Here is a 22,005-nt window from a genome sequence, read left to right as displayed (position 1 = left end):
GGTTATATTGTTACTTTCAATACATTTTTTGTAAAAAAGAAAAGTTTTTTATTTAAGATGTTCTAAAACAACCATAAAGCAGAAAAGAACAAACAAAAATTTTTTCATTACAACTGAAAATAAGAATTTAAAAATTATGCGTTAATTTTGGAGCGCAGTGTAGTTCAAAATGTAAAGAATTAAATGGACGAAAGAAGAAAGATACAGGTACGTCAATTACGATGTATACGTATATCTGGTTTATTACGAAAAAGCGTCTGATCGATTCTAACACGCCAACATGATGCAAATCCTAACAGGAGGAACTAACAAGCAAGATCTGAAAATAATTAGAATCCTTTACCGGAATCAGACCGCAAATCTTGTGAACACACCGAATATGTAAAAATCATGAGTGGCGTGAGGCAAGGCTGCATTTTGTCTCCTCTAATCTTCAATCTCTACTCTGAAAGCACATTTATCGAATCTTTGCACGAAACTGAAAAATGTTTAGTGTTTATATCGTATTGAGCCACAATTGTTGGTGTAATGAATATTACATTTCTTAACTAACGACTATTGACGTTTCGATTTCCACTCCAGAAATCGTTCTCAAAATGAAAAAGAAAATAAATTTGAAAATTCTGGGAAAATTAAAATCTGATGATGAAATGATAAGGTTGCAATACATTTTTCTGATTTTAGAAAATCCATACACGAATCTGAAGACAGCAAATTTTGCAAAATTAAGTTATTGAGATGCTTACATCGTATTTTCCGAAAGCTAAAGGTACGATTCCGACATCGACGGCAGGCAGCAACTGCACTAGTCGACGTCACTAATTTGCGCTATTAATTTGTATGAGACTGATTCCGACATCTAACTGCAATTGCTGTCCGGCAGAACGTCAGTTGCTAGTAGGGATTGCAATCCAGCAGCATTTTCAATCCAGCTGGATTTTTGCAAGAGTGGCCTGAATCCACCTGGATCCAGCAAAATGTGAAATCAAAATAAAAACACGATTTTAATGTTTTTTTTGTCTGTATATGCTAAAGCAGGGGTCACCAATTAGTTTCCATGGGGGTCCGTTTCGAAAACCTATGACACTTCCGGGGTCAGGATTTATGCTGCCTGTGTCTGGCTGTTCTGATTCGGTTTCTTTGCGGATTCTTGTTAAAAAATATCCCCTATAAACAAATCAGAAGGGTGCCGGGCAAAATTTTTGGGCAGAAATTGTTTAACATTTTTTTAACAAATTCAAAACATCACCTTTCTTACCCCCGAAAATATGTTTTTAACATTTTTGGGTCATTTTAAACAAAAAATATCTGTCACTTTATTAAAACTTAACGAGTTTTCAAGCATCATAAATGCACGTTTTTGCATTTTTCAGATTTTAAATCGCTTATAACTCGAAAACTATCAACTTTTCAGAAATATGACAAGAGACCTTTTTTGTTTACAATTACCCAAGAAACCTAAAAATAAAATACATTCTTCGAGGCAAAAAAGTAATTTTAAATTTGCTTTAAAAAATGTTTCACCCTTCCGATTTGTTTAAAGGGGACATTTTTGAATAGGAATCCGCAAAGAAATCGAGTCAGAAACATTTTTCATACGAAACTGGCCTCACACATGGACTAATATGGAAAGGAAAACTAATAATATCTGATTGTTTTTTGATTCCTTTATAGTTTCCTGTAAGTTTTCCTGGTACAATAAATAAAATATAAATTCATTTTTGAAACTTTGGATTCTGGTGGTCCTTGATGCATAGAACAAAATACTCGATGGGCCCCTAGCTCCAAAAATCATGGTTTTAAGATATAGGCCTCTGAGCTTATAGGTAAAGTGAGGACGTTTGAGTTAGAATAAATTCATTTTCTCGAGAATGGGCGACTCTGGAGATAAATCCCGAATCAGGTCGATTTTTATTTTTAAATTATAATTTTTTGGCATACATTTCATACTAGTGACGTCATCCATCTGGGTGTGATGACTCAATCGATAATTTTTTAAAATGAGAATAGGGGTCGTGTGATAGCTCATTCGAAAGGTTATTCAATTCTCTATTCACTAATATAAACATTAAGATAATTACCTATTTATACAGGGTGCCAAGAAATATTTTTTTAATTAAATTAATTGAGACAAAAAGAAGAATGTATGTAATTTATTTAATGCAAAATACATTTTACTGCTGTATGAAAACAGAAAAAAATGTTAATTTGAAAAATAAACATTGCTTTTCGCTTAAATTAAATGTTCAAACTGTTACGAGGCAGGTGGGTGGCAGCTTTAATATTGAATTTAAGCTAAGAACAATATTTATTTATCAAATAAACATTTTTTCCTTTTTTCGGACAACAGTAAAATGTATTTCGAATTAAATATATTATATACATTCTTCTTTTTGTCTCAATTATTTTAATTTAAAAAAAATTTTTGGGCACCGTGTATAAATAATTATGTTAATGTTTATATTACTGAATAGAGAATTAAATAACCTTTCGAATGAGCTATCACACGACTCCTATTCTCATTTAAAAAAATCCTCGATTACGTCATCATGCCCAGATGGATGACGTCACTAGTATGATATATATGCCAAAAAAACTCAAACGTCCTCACTGTACCTATAACTTTAAAGGCTTATATCTTAAAACCATGATTTTTTGGAGCTAGAGGCCCATCGAGTCTTTTGTTCTACACATCAAGGACTACCAGAACTCAAAGTTTCAGAGCATTTGACAGAGAGCCATTTCCCATGTTTCTGTGGGGTCCTTTCTAAACAACAGAAACACGAATTATTTAGTTTTTTGAAAGGGATACCTTAAAACAGGCCTTACCTGCTTCGTAAAGAACTGCACATATAAGCCGGTTGCGGAGAAAGCCCTTCCGGCCTCTGTGCTGGTCGGTTTTAAGGTCACCAAATAGTCATAGATCATTGACAAACGATCGCCTTTCACTCCTTCGGTCTCATAAACCGTCATTTCCTTTTCCAAAATCTTTTCGTAATCTTTTTGAGAACCAGTTTTTTTTGGCTATACATATATGTTTTCTCTTTCTCGTTTCAATTCAATCTCAAATTTTTGTTCCAAAGTAAAATTCACGGGCTCCGGATTAGTTGGCCCATCTTCTTCCATTATCTCTTGCACTGGTTCCACAGTTACTTGTTTATTTATACGAACCAACAAATTTTTCATCTCTTGTCGCACTGCATTCTTTTTCAGCATGGGGAAGTAACCAGGATTGTTTAGTCCTTCGTCATACTTTTTTTGATTTTGTAAATACACTAATGTACCTGTAATCTCATAGAAGCGCCGTTCTGTAATTCTGTTGCGCATTGCTTCCGATAGATCGGCATTGAGACGAGAGTCCTGGCTATTTAGATTGTCTAAGACAAATTTCATGGTTGTGTCGGCCGTTATCAAAGTGGACTCTATTAAAAGTGGCGATTAACTCATAGATTATTGACCACTCGCCAGCAGAGAATTTTATCGCAGAATCAATATACATCAACGCTTTATCGATGAAACTTTTAAGCTATAGAAACTTTCCAGCATACTAAGCTACTGCTAGCGCAATAGAATGGGAAGTTGCCGACTCACGGCTTTGAATAAAGAGGCTAATGAAGACGTTAAGTAACCTATTTCGAATTTGACACGTTTGCGGATCCGCGCTGCTGGATCCAGCACGGTTTGCTGGATTCAGCATGTAAAAAAAAAGCGCTGGATTGCTGGATACAGCAATTGCAATATCTAGTTGCTAATAATTATACAAATTACGTATGTCATGGTAACAACTATAACTGCCGTTTGCAGTTGCCGACTATGTCGGAATCTAGTTCAGAGAAATAAGGAAAAAAAATAGCCTGTTGGTGACACAACCCCCTCCAGGCCGAAACCAAATTTTTTGAGTAATATGGACATCTATAATAATAACCTATATATTTCCTGCAGCCGATTTTGATGATATACATAGTTATAAACAAATGAAGATCAAAAAACGGTAAATTTTCGCTTTTTTCGTCTATTACTAAGAAATCATCGTCATTTTAAACAAATTTGAGAGTAAGAAACTCATAAACGGTATAAAAAACTTCAATATGGCGTTTGCTTAATATGTCTATCCTTATTGGTTGCTTAGAAAATTGCAAAATAAATCATAAATTTTGAGTTTTTATAAATATTTATAACTTATGTAAAAATTAACTTAGAACCTTCTTATTACACGGAATGCTGAGACTTATGGTGCTTAATTCATACCCTAAATTTCGAAGAAATTGGTCAAATAGTTTAAAAGTTATTTAATTTGTTTATCCCAAATTTATTTTTTTTGCAACACTGTAAGTCAGAAAATGATGAAGCTACAGTAATACTTTGGATAGTTTATGGAAGAAGGAAATTTACAGTATTAATTTAATTAAAAAAAAATTACAAAAAATAATTATAAATATTGCAAAATTATTTTGCAAAAACATGTGAATTAAATAAATGGGGGGGGGGGCTAACTTTGTCCCTAATTGTCCTAGGACAGTTGTTTTTCTTTCTAAATGTGTATAAAAATTCAGTCTTTCTAAATATGAAAAAATAATTTTTCTACAGGTAACGGTTAAAAAGTTATTCTAATTGTTTATAAGTAAGCAAAAAATCAACGTTTTTCAAAATAATTTTACACTGTTTAAAATTATTTTTTGTCATTTATTTTTAATAATGGTAATAGTATAAATGTTCTTCTTTCATAAACTGTCCGAAGTATGATTGTAGCCTCATAATTTTCTGACTTGTAGTGTTGCAAAAAAAATGAATTTGGGATAAACAAATTAAATAACTTTTAAACTATTTGACCAATTGCTTTGAAATTTAAAATATAATTTAAGTACAAGAAGTATCAGCATTCCGTGTAATAAGAAGGTTCTAAGTTAATTTTTACATAAGTTATGAATATTTTTAAAAACTCAAAATTTATGATTTATTTTGCAATTTTCTAAGCCACCAATAAGGATGGACATATTCAGCGAACGCCATATTGAAGTTTTTTATACGATTTATGAGTTTCTTACACTCAAAGTTGTTTAAAGTGCTTAACTTTTTGGTAATAGACGAAAAAAGTGAAAATTTAGAGTTTTTTGATCTTCATTTGTTTATAACTATGTATATCATCAAAATCGGCTGCAGGAAACATATAGGTTAATAATATAGATGTCCATACTACTCAAAAAATTTGGTTTCGGCCTGGAGGGGGATGTGTCACGAGAAAAATCGTATTTCTCTGGACTAATCGTACCTTAAAGGCTTATTATGATGTAGCTGGGAAATCTCTAATCCAGGAGAAACATTATATAAAATATATTAAATACTTACCTAAGTGGCTTTACACAGCATATTCTGTTTGACGTTTATCTCATTCCAATCGCTATTTCTTCTTTAGTAAGGTCTCTTTTTTTCATTACTATTTTTATTTGTCCATTCTACTGTAATCTAGGACGTCACCTTTAATCCGTCCATTCGGTTTCAATTTTCAAGTTCTTAGCGGTATTCTTGTCTCATCATATTCTTCGCATATGTACCTACCCGGATAATTTTCGCTTTTCTATTTCGTCATTTAGTGTCCCATTCATATTCATTGGTTCATTTCTCTCTTTGTCTATTAGTGTTAATCTGCAGCTTCTTCTCCAAAACATCATTACCATTACATTTACTCTGTCTTCCATTCTATTATTTATCACCAACGTCTCTGAACCATACAGTGAGCAGCTTTCCAATACTGTCTAAAAGATTTTGTTTTTAATATCACTGCTCCGTATAATCGAGTGTAAGTTACCCTCAAGTAATTTTATTCATTTATTTGTTTTATTGATTTGTTATTCATCTCCAGGTCTTCTTTGATGTTTCCTATAACCATGTATTGTGATTTATCATAGTTTATTTCCAAAAACCCAGCTTCCAAATTCTTTCCATCTTTACCACCATATTGATGGTGTTTTCTGCCAACATTATTTAACCATTGGCGAACAACTGGCTATCGCTATTATATCTGTCTCAATTTTTACTTCCATCTGTCCACATTTCTTGGTCCAGTTTGTTAGCGTTTCATCTATATAAAGTTAAAATAATGTTGGTGATAAGCATTATCCTTGTCGAAGTCTTTTATCGAATTTAAACGGTTATGAACGGATATTTACAATATCGACAACGGCCTGTTGAATTAGTCATTGTCGACAATGGCCGGATATTAACGTTACTGTCCATAGAAACTGGACATTGATGATAATTTTAAATTTTTGATAACATTTCCATCATTGCCCGGTCAATGTCAACAATGCTCGTTGTAAATCGGTCAATGTTGAAATTTAGACTAAAAGATAGGTTATGTTTATTATTTGCTTCATTTCTGTGCTTGTGCTGAAATTACTCATAGTAAATTTATGTAAAAAGTGATACAAAATGCAATGGTTCACTATCTTGTTAAAATAAAAATGATTATCCATCAAAAGCTATCTTTTATATAAAAAAATATAATAGGACATCATACCGAATTTTATTTATTTATAAACGTTGGCCATTTGCTTTTGGCCACTGTCGTTATTGACCGGTCATTGATGAAAACTCTAATTTTAGGTTATTTTTTTTTACAACATTGGCAAATAGCTAATGTTATTGTCGTTAATGGCAGGGCATTGTTGCTAATAACCAGGGGAAATGGACATTCACGACAATGCCCGGTCTTTAACGCCAATGGCCAATTTACATCATTGTCCGTAACATATACATTGTCTTCGTAAAGTGGTTTGACTGCATTTATGTAGGTGTTATGTATTCCGTGAGTTTCAATGGCTTTCTACAGGTTGTTGACTGGGTCACTATCATAGGCCTCTCGGAGGTCCAAAAATACAATGTGCAATTCAGCGTTGAATGCTATTGTTTTTTCTATGAGCTGTTTTACAAAAAATAAATTATTAGCAAAAATTGAAATTTTATGTTTGCTTTTGACGTTTCGACATTTTGATAGGCAAGCACCCCTACGGTCCCCCTTTTCAAGCAATTTTTTTTGAAAGTATGGTACATTTATTTTATTTTTAAATTAAATAGGCATATTCAGTACAATTCATAGATTATGCAAGAAAAAATTCAAGGAAAAATATTGAAAAATAAGCCAACGGTGGCAAATTTTTGAAGACACCTCAAAATATAATGCATCTTGCAGTGGACATCAAAGCTCATCATTGGATCATGATAAAAAAAAATTCAAACAGATTTTATTAGCTTATGAGTTTTTCGAGGTAACGCTGTCGAGTTTTTTAGTTTTATCGACTTTTGACTTTTTGATATCACTCAGAAGTCAAAACAACGAAACAATAAGATTTTTTTGCAAAAAAGGGTGAAAATCAACATATTTTCTATTGTTAAACAAAAAATAAGCATAAAACAAAAAAGATGTCGACAGAGTTACCTCAAGGTATGTCTAAAGAAAATATATACAAAATTCCAGGTGGGTAGGTCAAGTAGTTTTGAGTTACAATGTCTACAGCCTTTGAAAAAAGCAATTTTGAGGAAAAAGTGTTTAAAGTATTGTCAACTTTTATTTTCAATTTCTTTTTTGTCTGTCAAATCGTAAAATGATGCACACTGTAATATCTTTTTGAATCGCGGAGTAATTTACAAAAGAAAATGAGAATAGCTGTTGACCGTTGTTATTACGTTCAAGCGTGCTGACGCGAACCTGCTGCAAAGCGAGTCGAAGATAGGGATATTCAACAACATATCCCTACCTTCGACTCGCTTTGCAGCATCTTCGCGTCAGCGCGCTTGAGCGTAGTGAGAAACGGTCAACAGCTGTTCTCATTTTCTTTTCAAGCGATTCAAAAACATATTCGGATGTGCATCAGTTTACGATTTGACAGACAAAAAAAAATTGAAAATAAAAGTTGACAATACGCGTTTTTTTTCAAAACTGCTTTTTTCAAAGCCTGTAGACATTGTAACTCAAAAACTACTTGACCAACTTACCTGAAATTTTGTATATATTTTCTTTAGACATTCCTTGAGGTAACACTGTCGAGATATTTTTTGTTTTATGCTTATTTTTTGTTTAACAATAATACATATGTTGATTTTCAGCCTTTTTTGCAAAAAAATCGTTGTTTTGACGTCTGAGTGATAGCAAACCGAGTCAAAACATTGACTTCTGAGTAAAAATTCGATAAAACTAAAAAACTCGATAGCGTTAGCTTGAGAAACTCATAAGCTAATAATACCTTTTTGAATTTTTTGTTTACCATGATCCAACCATGAGTTCTGATGTCCACCGCAAAATTCATTGTTTGTTGAGGTGTCTTTAAAAATTTGCCACCGTTGGCTTATTTTTCAATATTTATCTTTGAATTTTTTTCTCATCTCTCTATAAGATGAGAGCTGATTCTTTGATTTTTCTCTTTTTTAGTTCTGTTTCTTTCATGACTATTTACGCATCTTTCCGTTGGAATCTGTGCTCATTGTCATAGGCATGTTTGCATATTTGTGATTTGTTGAAGTCTCTGTTTTGATTTATACTGACACTTACGTGGTCTTGCGGTTTCTCCCACGTAAAATTGGTTGTATGCACAGGTATTTTATAGATATGAGAGTTCTTTGATCTTTCTTGTGTGTTAGGTTTGGTTTTATACGTGTCACAAGACCAGTTTTAAACTATTTTGATATATTTAATAGACTAATTTTTTGGTAATTTTGTCTCTCCGTTTGTCAGTTCAGTATTAAATTGAAAAACTGACGCGATTCCGATTCAGCACTTAAAGTTTGTTACAGTTACAAAGTCTCTACAAACATTTATCAGTTCCGACCTCTACACATCGTTTAATTTTTTGTAAAAAGTGACAATTTGATTATTTCGAAAGACCACTAATACCTAGGTATCTGTCTTCATTTTGCTGTTGGTGAAAACGGTCGTTTTTTGAATTCTATTCTTAATTCTGTTTCCTGTCTTCCGTTGTCTTCTAATTCTACTCCTAAGTATTGAAATATTCGTGCTTGTTCTATATTTACTGCTTCTATTCTTATGTTTATCTTTTCTTCTTCTCCCTTTCCCTTATGACCATAACTTTTGTTTTATTTTTATTAATTGTCATTCCATATTTCTTTGTAGTTGTTTCTCATTTTCGGCCAATATGACGACATCATCGGCGAATGCTCCATCTGAAATGTCGACTCTTCTTAAAGTTCTATAACCCACATGCATTTTTTTCACTTTTACTTTACATTCTTTAATTATCTCATCCATGTAAATTATTAACAGTGTTGGACTTAATCCTCCTCCTTGTCTCAGTCCCTCGTTCGTAGTAAATGGTTTTGATGTTCTGTTTTAGCTGATGATATAATTCACATTGTTGTTGTATATGTTCTTAATTGCCCGTATCATTTTGTTACTTATACTTCTCTTCTCTAATATTTCCCATAATTTTTGCCTTGGTACCGTGTCAAAAGCCTTTTCAAGATCTATGTAAGCCATATAAATTTTTTTCTCCTGTTGCTGATATTTTTCTATTATTTGCTTGATTGTAAATATATTATTATGATCCTGGGTGCTTCTGCCTTTTCTGAAACCGCTTTGTGATTCCTCTAGTGTGCTGTCAATTTTGCCGATTATTTTTTGTTCAGTATATTTTCATGGCAGTACTTTGTAATTGTTGCAATATGTTCTATCGCCCTTTTTATAAATCGGCACTATCTGTGCCTTCTGCCAGTCCATCGGTATCTGTTCTTCTCTCCAAACTGCATTAAATATTTTTAATATAGCTCTGTTGCATTTTGTCCCATTTTTTTTATCATTCCACTGGTTATTTTGTCATACCCTGGCGCTTTTACGTTTTTCATATCTGCAATAGCTTCTTGCAGTTCATTTTTGGTTATAGGGTCTCTACATTGTCTACTCCTATTCTTTGGTTCGCTACATTGTTTTCTTCTTGATAGCAGTGAGTTTGTAGCATCTCTTGGAAATATTCTCTCCATCTGTTCATTATTTCATTTTCTTCTGTAAGAATTTCGCCAGTTTTATTCTTTATGTTTTCTATTTCTTGAATTTTTTCTTTTCTCATTGATTTTAATACTCCATAGAACAATTTTTGATTCTATCCTGTCAATTTGTCCTTCTTTGCCTTTGTAACCAGTTCTTTTACTAGTAAGTCTCCTGTGTTTTTTATATTCTTTATAGTTTTCTGGTGTTTTGTTTTGTAAGTATATTTTCCAAGCATGTTTCTTTCTTTTAACTTGTTGTTTTATTTCTTCATTCAACCATGCAGTTTGCTTTCTTTTATTGCTCTTTTTACTTGTTCCACATACTTCTGTCGCTGTATTTAGTATTATCTCTTTGAAGTAGTTCCATAATTGTTCAACGTTTTGACCCTCTCTATTTTCTTTAGTATTTTCTAGTTTTTAATTTATGATCATCTGGTACTTCTCAGTATTCTCTGTATTTCTCAACTTATATGACCTAATAGTTTCATTTTCTTGCTTCTTTTCTTGCATTTTGTGAGTGTTGTTGTTATCTGACATATTTTGTTTTATTTTCATTATTACTAAATAGTGGTCACTTCCTATTTCTGGACCCCTTCTAACTTTTCTGTGCATTACGTTTTTCTTGTTATTTTTTTCTACTAACATGTCATCAATTATCGATTTTTATTTTCTACTTTTAATTTCTCTTCTGTACTTGTGTATGTTTTTGTGTTCAAAAAATGTATTAGTTATTACTAAATTGTGCATCATACATAAATCTAGCATTCTTATACCATTATTGTTTCGTGCTGTTTCTCCAAATTTTCCTAATACCTCTTTATATTCCTGGTTATTTGCTCCTACTCTGCTATTAAAGTGAAAACAGTCATTTATTAGAGAAGATCCATTGTACAAGGGTTTTTGATTGTTGGTTTTTTCTATTCCTTTTCCGTACATGGAAAGTTTGCGTCCTTCATAAATACCTAAATGGGTTTACTTTTCGTTTGGACCCATCCAATTTCTGCATCCTTCTCACCATAAATGTTTTATGGTTTTCCGGAAATCGAATGGTTTCCTCGTATCACACGTGAATTCACGGGTCACGTTCCATCGAAGTTAGTTTCTACCACGGTGTGGTGATCACTGATGTGGTTATCAGCCAATTAAAGTCTTCAGTGGAGACTTTATCCAGGTTTTTTATCGCTGCTAGTCAAACAGCGCCAGCGGTAAAATACAATATTTATATATGTATAGGTATATTACTTTTGGGTTTTAATGAACAGTACAAACACAAAAATTGATAGGTTATTCTACTTTAAAACCATCAAATCTGACCACGATTTTTATTTTCAATTATGCAACAACTATAATATGCATCACCTGTTACATTGTAAACTTTCATTTGTCAATCGTATTATAATTGTTAACATTGTAATAAATAATAATTTATTAACATTTGTTTTCGCCTTATTACATATCTCTTTCCAGTTTCACTGCACAGGGTAGTTGGTTTACTTAGGAGGAAACAACATAAATTTAATATTGGAAATTTAATTTAGTTAATCCACAAATTCGTTAATTTGCTGGAGGGTAAATTAGCTGCCGTTTTGTATGAATTTTTTTATGCGATTTCTGAATAACGATAAATTTAAGTATTTTTAGTCAAATGGTCATTTTAATAATTATAAATAAATCTAACAAATATACAAATAATGTTATCGTTTATCGTTATGCTTAGATATCTATTTAACGAATGATAACAATCTGATTTCCAAACCATTATTTTGGAATAGGTATTTTTGTGTAGGCGTATCACTTTAACCTTGACCACAAAATTACTTGATACAAAATATCAGATTCATAAAAATATTTGGATCAACCACGTCTATGGTCTATATGCACAGCACATCTACATTAAGCATAGCGTTGAATGATAACAACCTGTATATTTATCAATCAGAGATAATAGGTTATAACTTGCTATTATGCAGTCTATTATGACACCGCTTCATGGCAAATTGCAATATTACTGCGCCGCGCTTCCGTAATCCCTGAGATCATAGGTTTGTTCCAACTCGATACAAAACCGTTCTTGAACGGTTACGAGTATGCGCAGTAACGAAAAATGTGTTACAGCGCATAATTATCCGTTATTGCGCATGCTCGTAACGATTCAAGAACGGTTTTGTATCGAGTTGGAACAAACCTCATCTGAATTCGGTTCTGAACGCCCGAATTTTAGCGTTTAAATTGAACGCAGTTTAAACCACCAAAATCGTTTGAACGGGAATTGAGATTTTGACTTTCAACTGTCGTTCACTAAAAGTTCAGGTTAAACTTGAGCTGAACTCGATATGAGAAATCGGCCCTTATAGCCGTGGAACACGCAAAAGTTGTTAAAATTAGAAATTATCATTATTTAAAAAGATTCCTCTAATAATTGTCGATGGTGCATTCAACCCAGTATTCTTCTATGATAACTTTACTCGGTGTCTAACAAAATCAACAGCTCAATTACACAGATCTGGAATCTTGGTTGGACTTGAATTTATAGCACAAATGTATAATCCTAGGGCTCAGCGGAGGCTGTTCTTCAGATAAGGGGAACACCAATAGCGATAAAAGAATTTATTTATAAAACCCACACTAGAGTAAATACCCCGGGAGAACTTTGAATACTGACTTGTTACTGGTACGCGTTTAGTTGAAGACTCTATTTGAAGTTACATCTTGACAGCTTGAGTTGATTCTTGAGAATGATTCTAAATGTGTATTATTTCTTGTTGGCAACATGAATTGGGTCATGGGCCACACAACAACAAAGTTAATTAGTCAGCTAAATTAATGTTCATTGCCAAAATATAGTTTATAAATTACGACAAGTAAACAAATGAAATATCCCGCACATATTTAAATATGATAACAAATTGGTTAATATGATGTACGGGGTGATAAAAATATACTGTTCAATATCGAATATGAATTCTGAATATTTGTTATTGGACAACAAATCTTTCGTTGTTTGTATAATGGTGTATTATGGATCAGATTAACTTTGAAACTTATGAATATTTTAGTTACTTATTCTGTTTACCACTTGAATGAGCGTATTTTTTCGCGAATAAAATAAAAATGGGTATTAACAAACAACAGCATAGATAATCAATGCATTTATTTATTTTCTTCTGTACTAATAACTTATAAAAAAATCCACTCATCAACGATCTGCGCATACACCGAGCAATAACAAAAAATACACATTTTCGCTAGTAGACATCATTTTTTCAAACAAAATAAATGCAAAGTGTACCTAAAATAACAATATGTCACAATACATACAACAGCACATAACCTCACATTTTTAGAGCTACTCTTAAGTCACTATGAAGTCATCATATCACTAACTGACGAACTATTTACATTGGGTCCCTTCAAAGAATCATTTATATCTCTTCTAAACATTGACAAGTTTTGAGTAAATCTGAAATTAAAATAAATAATTTATTAATATTTTTGTATATTAAAATAAATGATAATGTTTTATGAACAGTGTTGGTAAGAAATTCTTAAAAAAAGAACCAGTTAAAAATGATCCAGATGTAAAAGTTTAAACTTTAATATATTTTTGTCTACAATGATCAACTAATAGGAAAGTTAGAAAATTCTGGAAAAACCCTAGTCATCCAAGGATCGGAACTGATATATTAACAGACAAAATAAGGAAGGTACTGAAAAAAAAAATGATAGGAAATAAAGTACTGGGAAAAAATAATATCGTTATAGAGGCCGCAAAGATTAGAGCAAACAAACTTTTAGAGAATATAAAAGAATTGTTCAACTTATGTCTGCACCAAAGTGAAACACCTACAAGATGGCACAGTGCACTTACCATTTTATTACATAAAAAGGGCGATCCAACAGACTTCGAGAATTACCGACATCATTCCGACATATAAGACGACATAAAACCACTTCTACAAGTTATTCACAAGAATAATAACAAGTAGACTAGAAACAAGATTAGATTTTTACCAACCTAGGGAACAGACATGTTTTAGGAAAAAACGTTTGTCACTATCGATCACCTCCACTTGTATAAAAGCGATTATAGAAAAATCTAAAAGTCAGCTGCAACTAAATAGTAATCCCATTTTATACTCACCGGTCTCTATTTTTTGTAAGTAAATTCCTTTCTATACCCTCCATAAGATTTTCAAACCATTGCGCCATTGCTGCTTGTTTGTCGGGAGGTTGGCTTCGAATTATACTTTCTCGCATTTGATTGAAATAATCTTCGTTAAGTAGAATGAGTCCTAGTAGTGGACGCGACATTGACCATTGATTTCTACAATCTTCAAACATTATTACGTTCAACACGGTACTAAGGATTTGCTGAAGAATTTCCGGATGCATCTCCAAGACTTTTAGGAACATGTCACTGTTTGTTGTCATTCCTACACGTTGCTCTTTCCCAGGGTACACTAGGAAAAAATAAAGTTATTAGCAATTAAAATTTGTTAAAGTCGATTCGCTAATCTGAGACACAACTGTCTAGTAACGTTGATAATTTTTTTTTGAGAAGTTAGGTTGCTAGGCGTTACTGGAAATTACTACACAACCAAACATACCTGCTCATAGCCAATATTATTAATAGTAAACAGACATAAATAACATAAACCTTACGCCAATCAATAATTATTTATTTACACCATTATAATATAATGATAACAAATGAGAACATTATTTATTGTGCAAAATAAAAATATTTTGTAGAAATAAATTACACAAAATTTTATGAGTTTAGTATACACTCCCACTATTTCCAATAATTCTTTTTTTTTATGAAAGATTAAATTGATTTGAGAAGTTAATAGTGTGAGGTAGGAATTTTTGTGTTGTTAGTTTCTTATTCCGAATGTGTCAAAATGAATCTCGGCTGAACGAATTCAGTATACCAACAATTTGTAATTAGAAAAAAAAAATATGAGAATTAAGCAAACAATACTTATAACAAACAATATTAGACAATACATACATACATATACATGGTGGAAACCACTTATGGAATATAATTATTTCTAAGATCCTCGTTTTAAAAAATTATAAAAAAATCTGAAATCCGTTGACTTTTATATATAAACTTGCGCTTTTTAAAGATAAATTTAAATATACAGGGTGATTCACGCAATCCTAACAGAATCCATAAGCTTTATTTTTAATCGAACATCCTTTATCTTTTTATATTTTTAAAAGCTTCTTAACCCTACGTTAGGCGCGCTGACAAGCTTAGTCGCGCGGTCTACGATTGTAGACCAATAGTTTTTTTCCGGTTTTTAGACCGTATAATACCGGATTTTGACAAAATTAACACATTAATGATTAATAACATGTTTATTTATGTCCGCACTTTGATATTAGATATGTTTTGTTCCTTGGGTTTTCTTATTTTGACAGTGGTAAAATTAAAAACGAGGTCATGATTTTTTGGGTCTTTATTTGCAAGTAAATGAAAATGGTCACAAAAATAAGCTCAATTTAGTAAAAAACACAAATATTTTTTTCTTTGAACTTATAGAATGACCAATAGGGATGAATAATAAAGAATAGAACTAAAAAGTAAAAAAAGAACAAAACTATTAAATGGTCAAAGTGGCACAATTTTAGTCCGTGAAACATTCAGTGCAAATATCCCCAAAATGATCATTGAATGCAAATATGTCACATCTTTGGCATGTCGTTCTTGTTGACATATTGCAAATTCATGTACAAATACAACATCGTCCCACGTAATTTGTTTAAATATTAGGGTAAGGGGGTAGGACTTGAACTCCGAGCAGTACGCGAGCTCGTCGTCTAAGTTCTCTTAGCAGGGAAGGTATAGTTGATCCATATTCAATTTGCTATTTGATTAGTTCCCATGCTTTCATGAAGTTTTCAATGAAGTCGCTTCTTGAAACATTTTCATTTATGTTATTAGATTATAAAAATGTATACCATTTTTATTCAGTTGCAATGCGAAAGCAAAACTGTCTCAACTTTTACTTAGGTTAGAGAGAGCGGCCAGCGCTCTTATCGACGATTTCACCTCTTGTTAGAGGCTCTTCAGAGAATGCATAGGCTGCTATCTCTACTCCAGGTAAAAATTGTCGACATTTATTAGTCCCCCATTGCAACTGACGTGAAGGTAGTAGGTGCGTAGCGGCATCCCCCTTGAGCTCCCCTACCATTATGGATGTTAAACTGGTCTACAATGATTCGAGAATTAATTGTAGCATTTTCAACTACTGCGCGTGAATACATTGCTTTCGTTTTGATTTTCTAAATTTCTCAGTACCTCAGAAATAGTGTTTGTACATGTACAAAATTAGGTATAATGGTCCCAGTATTATCTTTTTTTTTTAAATCCGTTGAGTTGTTGAATGACTAGCGTAAGATATCCCAATAGACCCATTCAATCTATTGGGAATTTGGGATATCTTACGCTAAATAAAGAATTGCCAGTGAGCACACTATTACCCGAATAAAACATCTTTATTATTGCTACTTTCTCTTCAACTGAGTACATTTTACCAACTTTATTGTTTTTAAACAATAAATCATAAGATAAAAATATTGACAATTCAAATAATTTTAATATCTAACTTAATTTTGACCAAACGCAACCTATTATACACATGATAAACTAAGTATAGCCTAACTTTGACAACATTGGGTCTATTGAATAAAAAGAAGTATTTGCTTTCACTTACAAGTATTTACTTAATAGTAATTGAATAAAGTCATTTCTTTAAGGCTTTATTTAATTACTATTAAGTAAATACTTAAATATGAGGAAGTAAAAGCAAATACTTTTTTTTATTCAATATACCCAATATTCTGGCAAATGTATTATATTTTTACAAAATTTTGGAATGTGTTTAATTCGTAGAACACTTTTAACATTATTTGTTTTCAATACAGATTTCAGTCTTCTACAAATAGTTTCTCATGACTTTTGGTGTAAAATAATTAGGAAAGTAGGAATTCGACAGTTTAGAATTTCCCATTGAACTTTCCATGCCCTGCTTGACAATTCACCACCCGGTATAAAAAGAACACTATTTAATTGTATGTTCACTTACCTTTTTGAGTTAATTGCTTGAATAAGTAAGTTACTATGTGGTCTAATGTTGCACAGCATCCAGTACAAACCATTGTATCTGTAAGAGGAGGAAAGTCAAATATTGTTTAAAGCAGTTGCAAATGTTTAACAAATTAAACAAGTATCAACAAATAAAATTAAATATTTATCGATCCAAGTTGAAGTTTTGGTAAAAGTACAAATAAATTGAAAATACAAATCTGGTCCGTCCTCAATATTTTCTTCTATTATCAGTTGTAGGAAGTTATATCTCTCGTTCATAAGGACGTATCTAAGATAATCTGTTTTTTACACTTTTACTATTCCTAAAATATTATGCCTAGTTGCCAAATACACTCCTGGCCAAAAAAATCGGGACACGTTAAAAATGGGTCATTTTTGATATCTCGAATCTCCTAAACCTGTTGTCCCATTTTAGTGATTTTTTTAATATCTTATAGCCTTATTCTCTAAGAATATGGATGTAGTAATAGTGTTGCTGAACAGGAAAATGCCATAGTATACCGGGTGTAACAATAATACTGTGTTTTTTCCTGAAAGTTCGTAACACCCTGTGGAATATTCCAGCATTTAAAAAATATTGAAATTAAAACTCAATTGTAGCCTTAGCCTTTCTTAACATTCTGCTTTTTGACTCATTCACTTATGTTGGATAATGAAAAAGTTGGGTCCTTTGACAACTAGTCATGCTCTTCATCAATACAGGGTGTTTCTAAATAAGTGCGACAAACCTTAAGGGCCATTTCTGCCTGAAAAAATAATGAGTTTGTTTTATAAACATATGTCCGCAAATGCTTCGCTTCCGAGATACAGGATGTTGAATTTTTTCTTACAAACTGACGATTTATTTATTGCTCTAAAACCGGTTGAGATATGCAAATGAAATTTGGTGGGTTTTAAGAGGTAGTTATTTCACATTTTTTGACATAAAATTAAAAATTTTATATTCGCCATTGGCATGCATACAGGTAATATGACCCGTATGCACGCCAGTGGTGAATATAAAATACATAATTGTATGTCAAAAAATGCGCAATAACTGCCGCTTAAAACCCACCAAATTTCATTTGCATATCTCAACCGATTTTAGAGCATTAAATAAATCGTCAGTGTGTAAGAAAAAATTCAACATCCGGTATTTCGGAAACGAAGCATTTGCAGACGTATGTTTATGAATCAAACGGTCATTATTTTTTCATGCAGAATTACCCCTTAAAGTTTGTCGCACCTATTTAGAAACACCCTGTATTGATGAAGAGCATGGCTAGTTGTCAAAGTACCTAACTTTTTCATTATCTAACATAAGTGAGTTAGTCAAAAATCAGAATGTTAAGAAAGGCTAAGGCTACAATTAAGTTTTAATTTCAATATTTTTTAAATGCTAGAATATTCCACAGGGTGTTACGAACTTTCAGGAAAAAAACACAGTATTATTGTTACCTTACAATGACATTTACTTGTTCAGCAACACTATTACTACATCCATATTCTTAGAGAATAAGGCTATAACATATTAAAAAAATCACTAAAATCGGACAACAGGTTTAGGAGATTCGAGACATCCAAAATCCATTTTTTAAGGTGTCCCGATTTTTTTGGCCAGGAGTGTAGTAAAGATGCGCGATAAACAGAATAGTAATTAATAAACTATAATGCAATGAATAAAAGCTTGCCCAACAAAAGATTAAGAGATTTGTATGTTCAATTCATTTTGTTTTTCAGGTAAAAGATCTGATAATGGCTAATAATAAAGAAAGTGACAGGATTTAGTTGTAAGTTTTTACTTTTCAATATAATAATTAAAGCAATTTAAAACATTTTACAAACTTTCTTTTGGTGACAGTACCATACATTTTTATAATTTTTTCAGATGATTATCGACAAAGATATGCGATTGCATATTTTTGAGGTACAAGAAGTACCCGGACTGACCTAGAGATGGCGGTAGTTGTTTGAAAAATATCACTGTATTAGAAAGTACACAATCCATAAAGCATATAATATACAGTGCGTCCATAAAGTAACGCATAAATTCATTATTTTGTAAACCGGCAACTTTAAAGAAAAATCCCAAAACAGGTCGATTTTTATTTTTAATTTCCGATTTTTTGGCATATATATCATAGTAGTGACGTAATCGATGATTTTTTTTAAATGAGAATAGGGGTCATGTGATAGCTCATTTGAAAGGGTATTCAATTCTCTATTCACTAATGTAAACATTAACATAATTATTTATACAGGGTGTTCAAAAAAATATTTTTTAAATTAAAATAATTGAGACAAAAAGAAGAATGTATGTAATTTATTTAATTAAAAATGCGTTTTCCTACTATCAGTAGACTGTACTAACAGAAAAAAAAATTATTTGACAAATAAACATTGAGTTTCGCTTGAACGGAATGTTCAAACTGGCAAGAAGTAGTGGGTGGCAGCTTTAACACTGAATTTAAGCGAAAAAACAATATTTATTTGTCAATAAACATTTTTTTCCTGTTTTCTGACAACATTAAAACGTATTTTGAATTAGATAAATTTCATAAATTCTTCTTTTTGTTTCAATTATTTTAATTAAAAAAATGTTTTTTTGAACACCTTGTATAAATAATTATGTTAATGTTTATATTAGGGAATAGAGAATTGAATACGTTTCAAATGAGCTATCACATGACCCCTATTCTCATTTAAAAAAATCAACTATTACGTCATCACGCCCAGATGGATGACGTCACTAGTATAATGTATATGCCAAAAAATCGGAAATTAAAAATAAAAATCGACCTGTTTCGGGATTTTTCTTTAAAGTCGCCGGTTTACGAAATAATGAATTTATGCGTTACTTTATGGACGCACTGTATTATGTTTCAAGTTTGAAGACGCCAAGTTGTTTAGTACTTGTTTTTCAGCTACTAATATGGAACGGTTTCAGTGAATTTGTGAAAATGGCAAAAATTGGCCAACGTTGTGTGATACAATACATTCATTTGAAAGAACTTAACTTAAAACCCAATCAATATAAAACCTGAACTGGATCACTCTTTGTGAGTCTGCTCCTACAACAGTAAAATATTGGGTAGCAGAGGTTAAACCAGCCCAAGCTGCTAAGACCAGCATTGCAGTGGTCGACCGAATGAGCTAGCGACTCCAGAAACCGTGAATAAAATCCACAAAGTGGTACTGGATGATTGTCGACTGTCGATGTCGAAAGTGCGTGAGCTAGCAGACGTAGTAGGCATTTCATAAAGTGCGTTGCATCACATATTAACTGAAAATTTGGACATGAGAAAGCTGTGTGCAAGATGGGTGCTAGGTTTGCTCACACTCGAGCAAAACACCACCAGCATGGGTCTATCACTTCACACCCAAGACAAAAACAATCAAAACAACGGATTCCAAAGGGAGAACCAGATCCAAAGAAGGCGAAGACCGTTTCATTTGCAGGCAAGGTCATGGTGTCGGTTTTTTGGGATACGCGTGGGATAATTTTCATTGACTATCTTGAAAAAGGAAAAACTATTAACGACAAGTATTATGCGGACTTATTGCAACGTTTGAGGCAAGAAATCAATAAAAAAACAGCCGCATTTGGCTACGAAGATAGTGTTGCTTCATTAAGACAATGCACGAAAGCTCACAAATCTGTCATTGTAACGGCCACCATTAATTTCAATTTCAATAGCTCTCGATATTATTTTCTGTTCGCAAACTTCAAACAAAGATTTTCAAACTCTGGTCAAAAATTTTCAAACTGTGAAGAAGTGTATTGAAATTATTGAACATCGCTGGGAAAAGTTTATAGAAAAGAAAAAATAAACAACATTATATTTATATCTCCATAATCGATAAATCAAATCTCCACCAGAGTAGCCTACTTAATTGGGCTACCCTGTATACTCTGTATTCGATAAGTATAAAATTAAATTCCAGATAGATTTGAAAGATAATAAGTTTATATCCTAGAACGGAGCACAAAGACGAGCAAGTAGAAATGATTTAGAAAGAAATAGTATCTGCAATCTATAAAGACCTTGGCCACTCCTGAATAACACGCGAAGAGTTCAACGACAAATTAGAAAACACGAAATAAACAACACTACTTAACTAACACTATTTATTCTAAATGAACTTTACAGCACAACAGCGTAAGTATCTGCTATCTTACAATAACAGCGAAATAGTATCTGCAATCTATAAAGACCTTGGTCACTTCTGAATAATACGCGAAGAGTTCAACGTCAAATTAGAAAACAAGAAATAAACAACACTACTTAACTAACACTATTTATACTAAATGAACTTTACAGCACAACAGCGTAAGCTAATGTACAGTAAAACCGATTTATCTGCAACCGCCAAGAGAAGACACGACAGACGTTCGTTATGCGGTGCAAGTGACAATGCAAGTGCGGGTTTCAGTTAAATCTGTTCAGGTATACCATAAGAAGACAGAATTCCTGGCTCAAGGATCTCAAAAAAATATTGAACAAATATAAAAGATACATAAAAAACAAAAAAAATAAATATAACCCAACAAACTAAGAAACAGCGACGACAACCTACAAATATACAGTGATGAGCGCGGTAATAACCGGCAAAATAACGCAAAAGATGGAAAATATATTAAATTGTGAGATAAAAAGAAATAAAACTAGTAGAGTTGTTAAATTTAGCGATTGTACCATATAAATTGACATTATATTGATTGTTTCCCACCTTTAGACATGTAAACTAAAACTGTCACTGTGACAGTGGCATTTCTCAAACTCATTCGATACGTCTAAAGGTGGGAAACAATCAATATAATGTCCGTCTATAAGTTACTATCGCTAAATTTAATACCTCTACTAGGTTCATCCCTTTTTATCTCAACTATCTTATCGACTTCTCCGAGA

General features: G+C 32.2%; 1 protein-coding gene across 2 annotated transcripts in view; it reads right to left on the bottom strand.

Annotated features, from left to right (window-relative positions):
* Window positions 1–13,127: 13,127 nt before the first annotated feature.
* The window catches only part of LOC114326683 (exportin-7), a 141,738-nt gene continuing 132,860 nt past the window's right edge, over window positions 13,128–22,005 (bottom strand). For both annotated transcript variants that reach the window (XM_028275091.2, XM_028275092.2), the window contains exons 12-14: window positions 17,094–17,171; window positions 14,135–14,453; window positions 13,128–13,453 (exon numbers count right to left, since the gene is read on the bottom strand). In XM_028275091.2, coding sequence (XP_028130892.1) covers window positions 13,354–13,453; window positions 14,135–14,453; window positions 17,094–17,171 — 497 coding nt within the window. In that variant the 3' untranslated portion in view covers window positions 13,128–13,353. The remainder of the gene's footprint in view (window positions 13,454–14,134; window positions 14,454–17,093; window positions 17,172–22,005) is intronic.

The sequence above is a fragment of the Diabrotica virgifera genome, chromosome 5 (assembly GCF_917563875.1).
Source record: "Diabrotica virgifera virgifera chromosome 5, PGI_DIABVI_V3a".
NCBI classification, from domain to species: domain Eukaryota; kingdom Metazoa; phylum Arthropoda; class Insecta; order Coleoptera; family Chrysomelidae; genus Diabrotica; species Diabrotica virgifera.
This window is presented reverse-complemented; position numbering and strand designations above follow the sequence as displayed.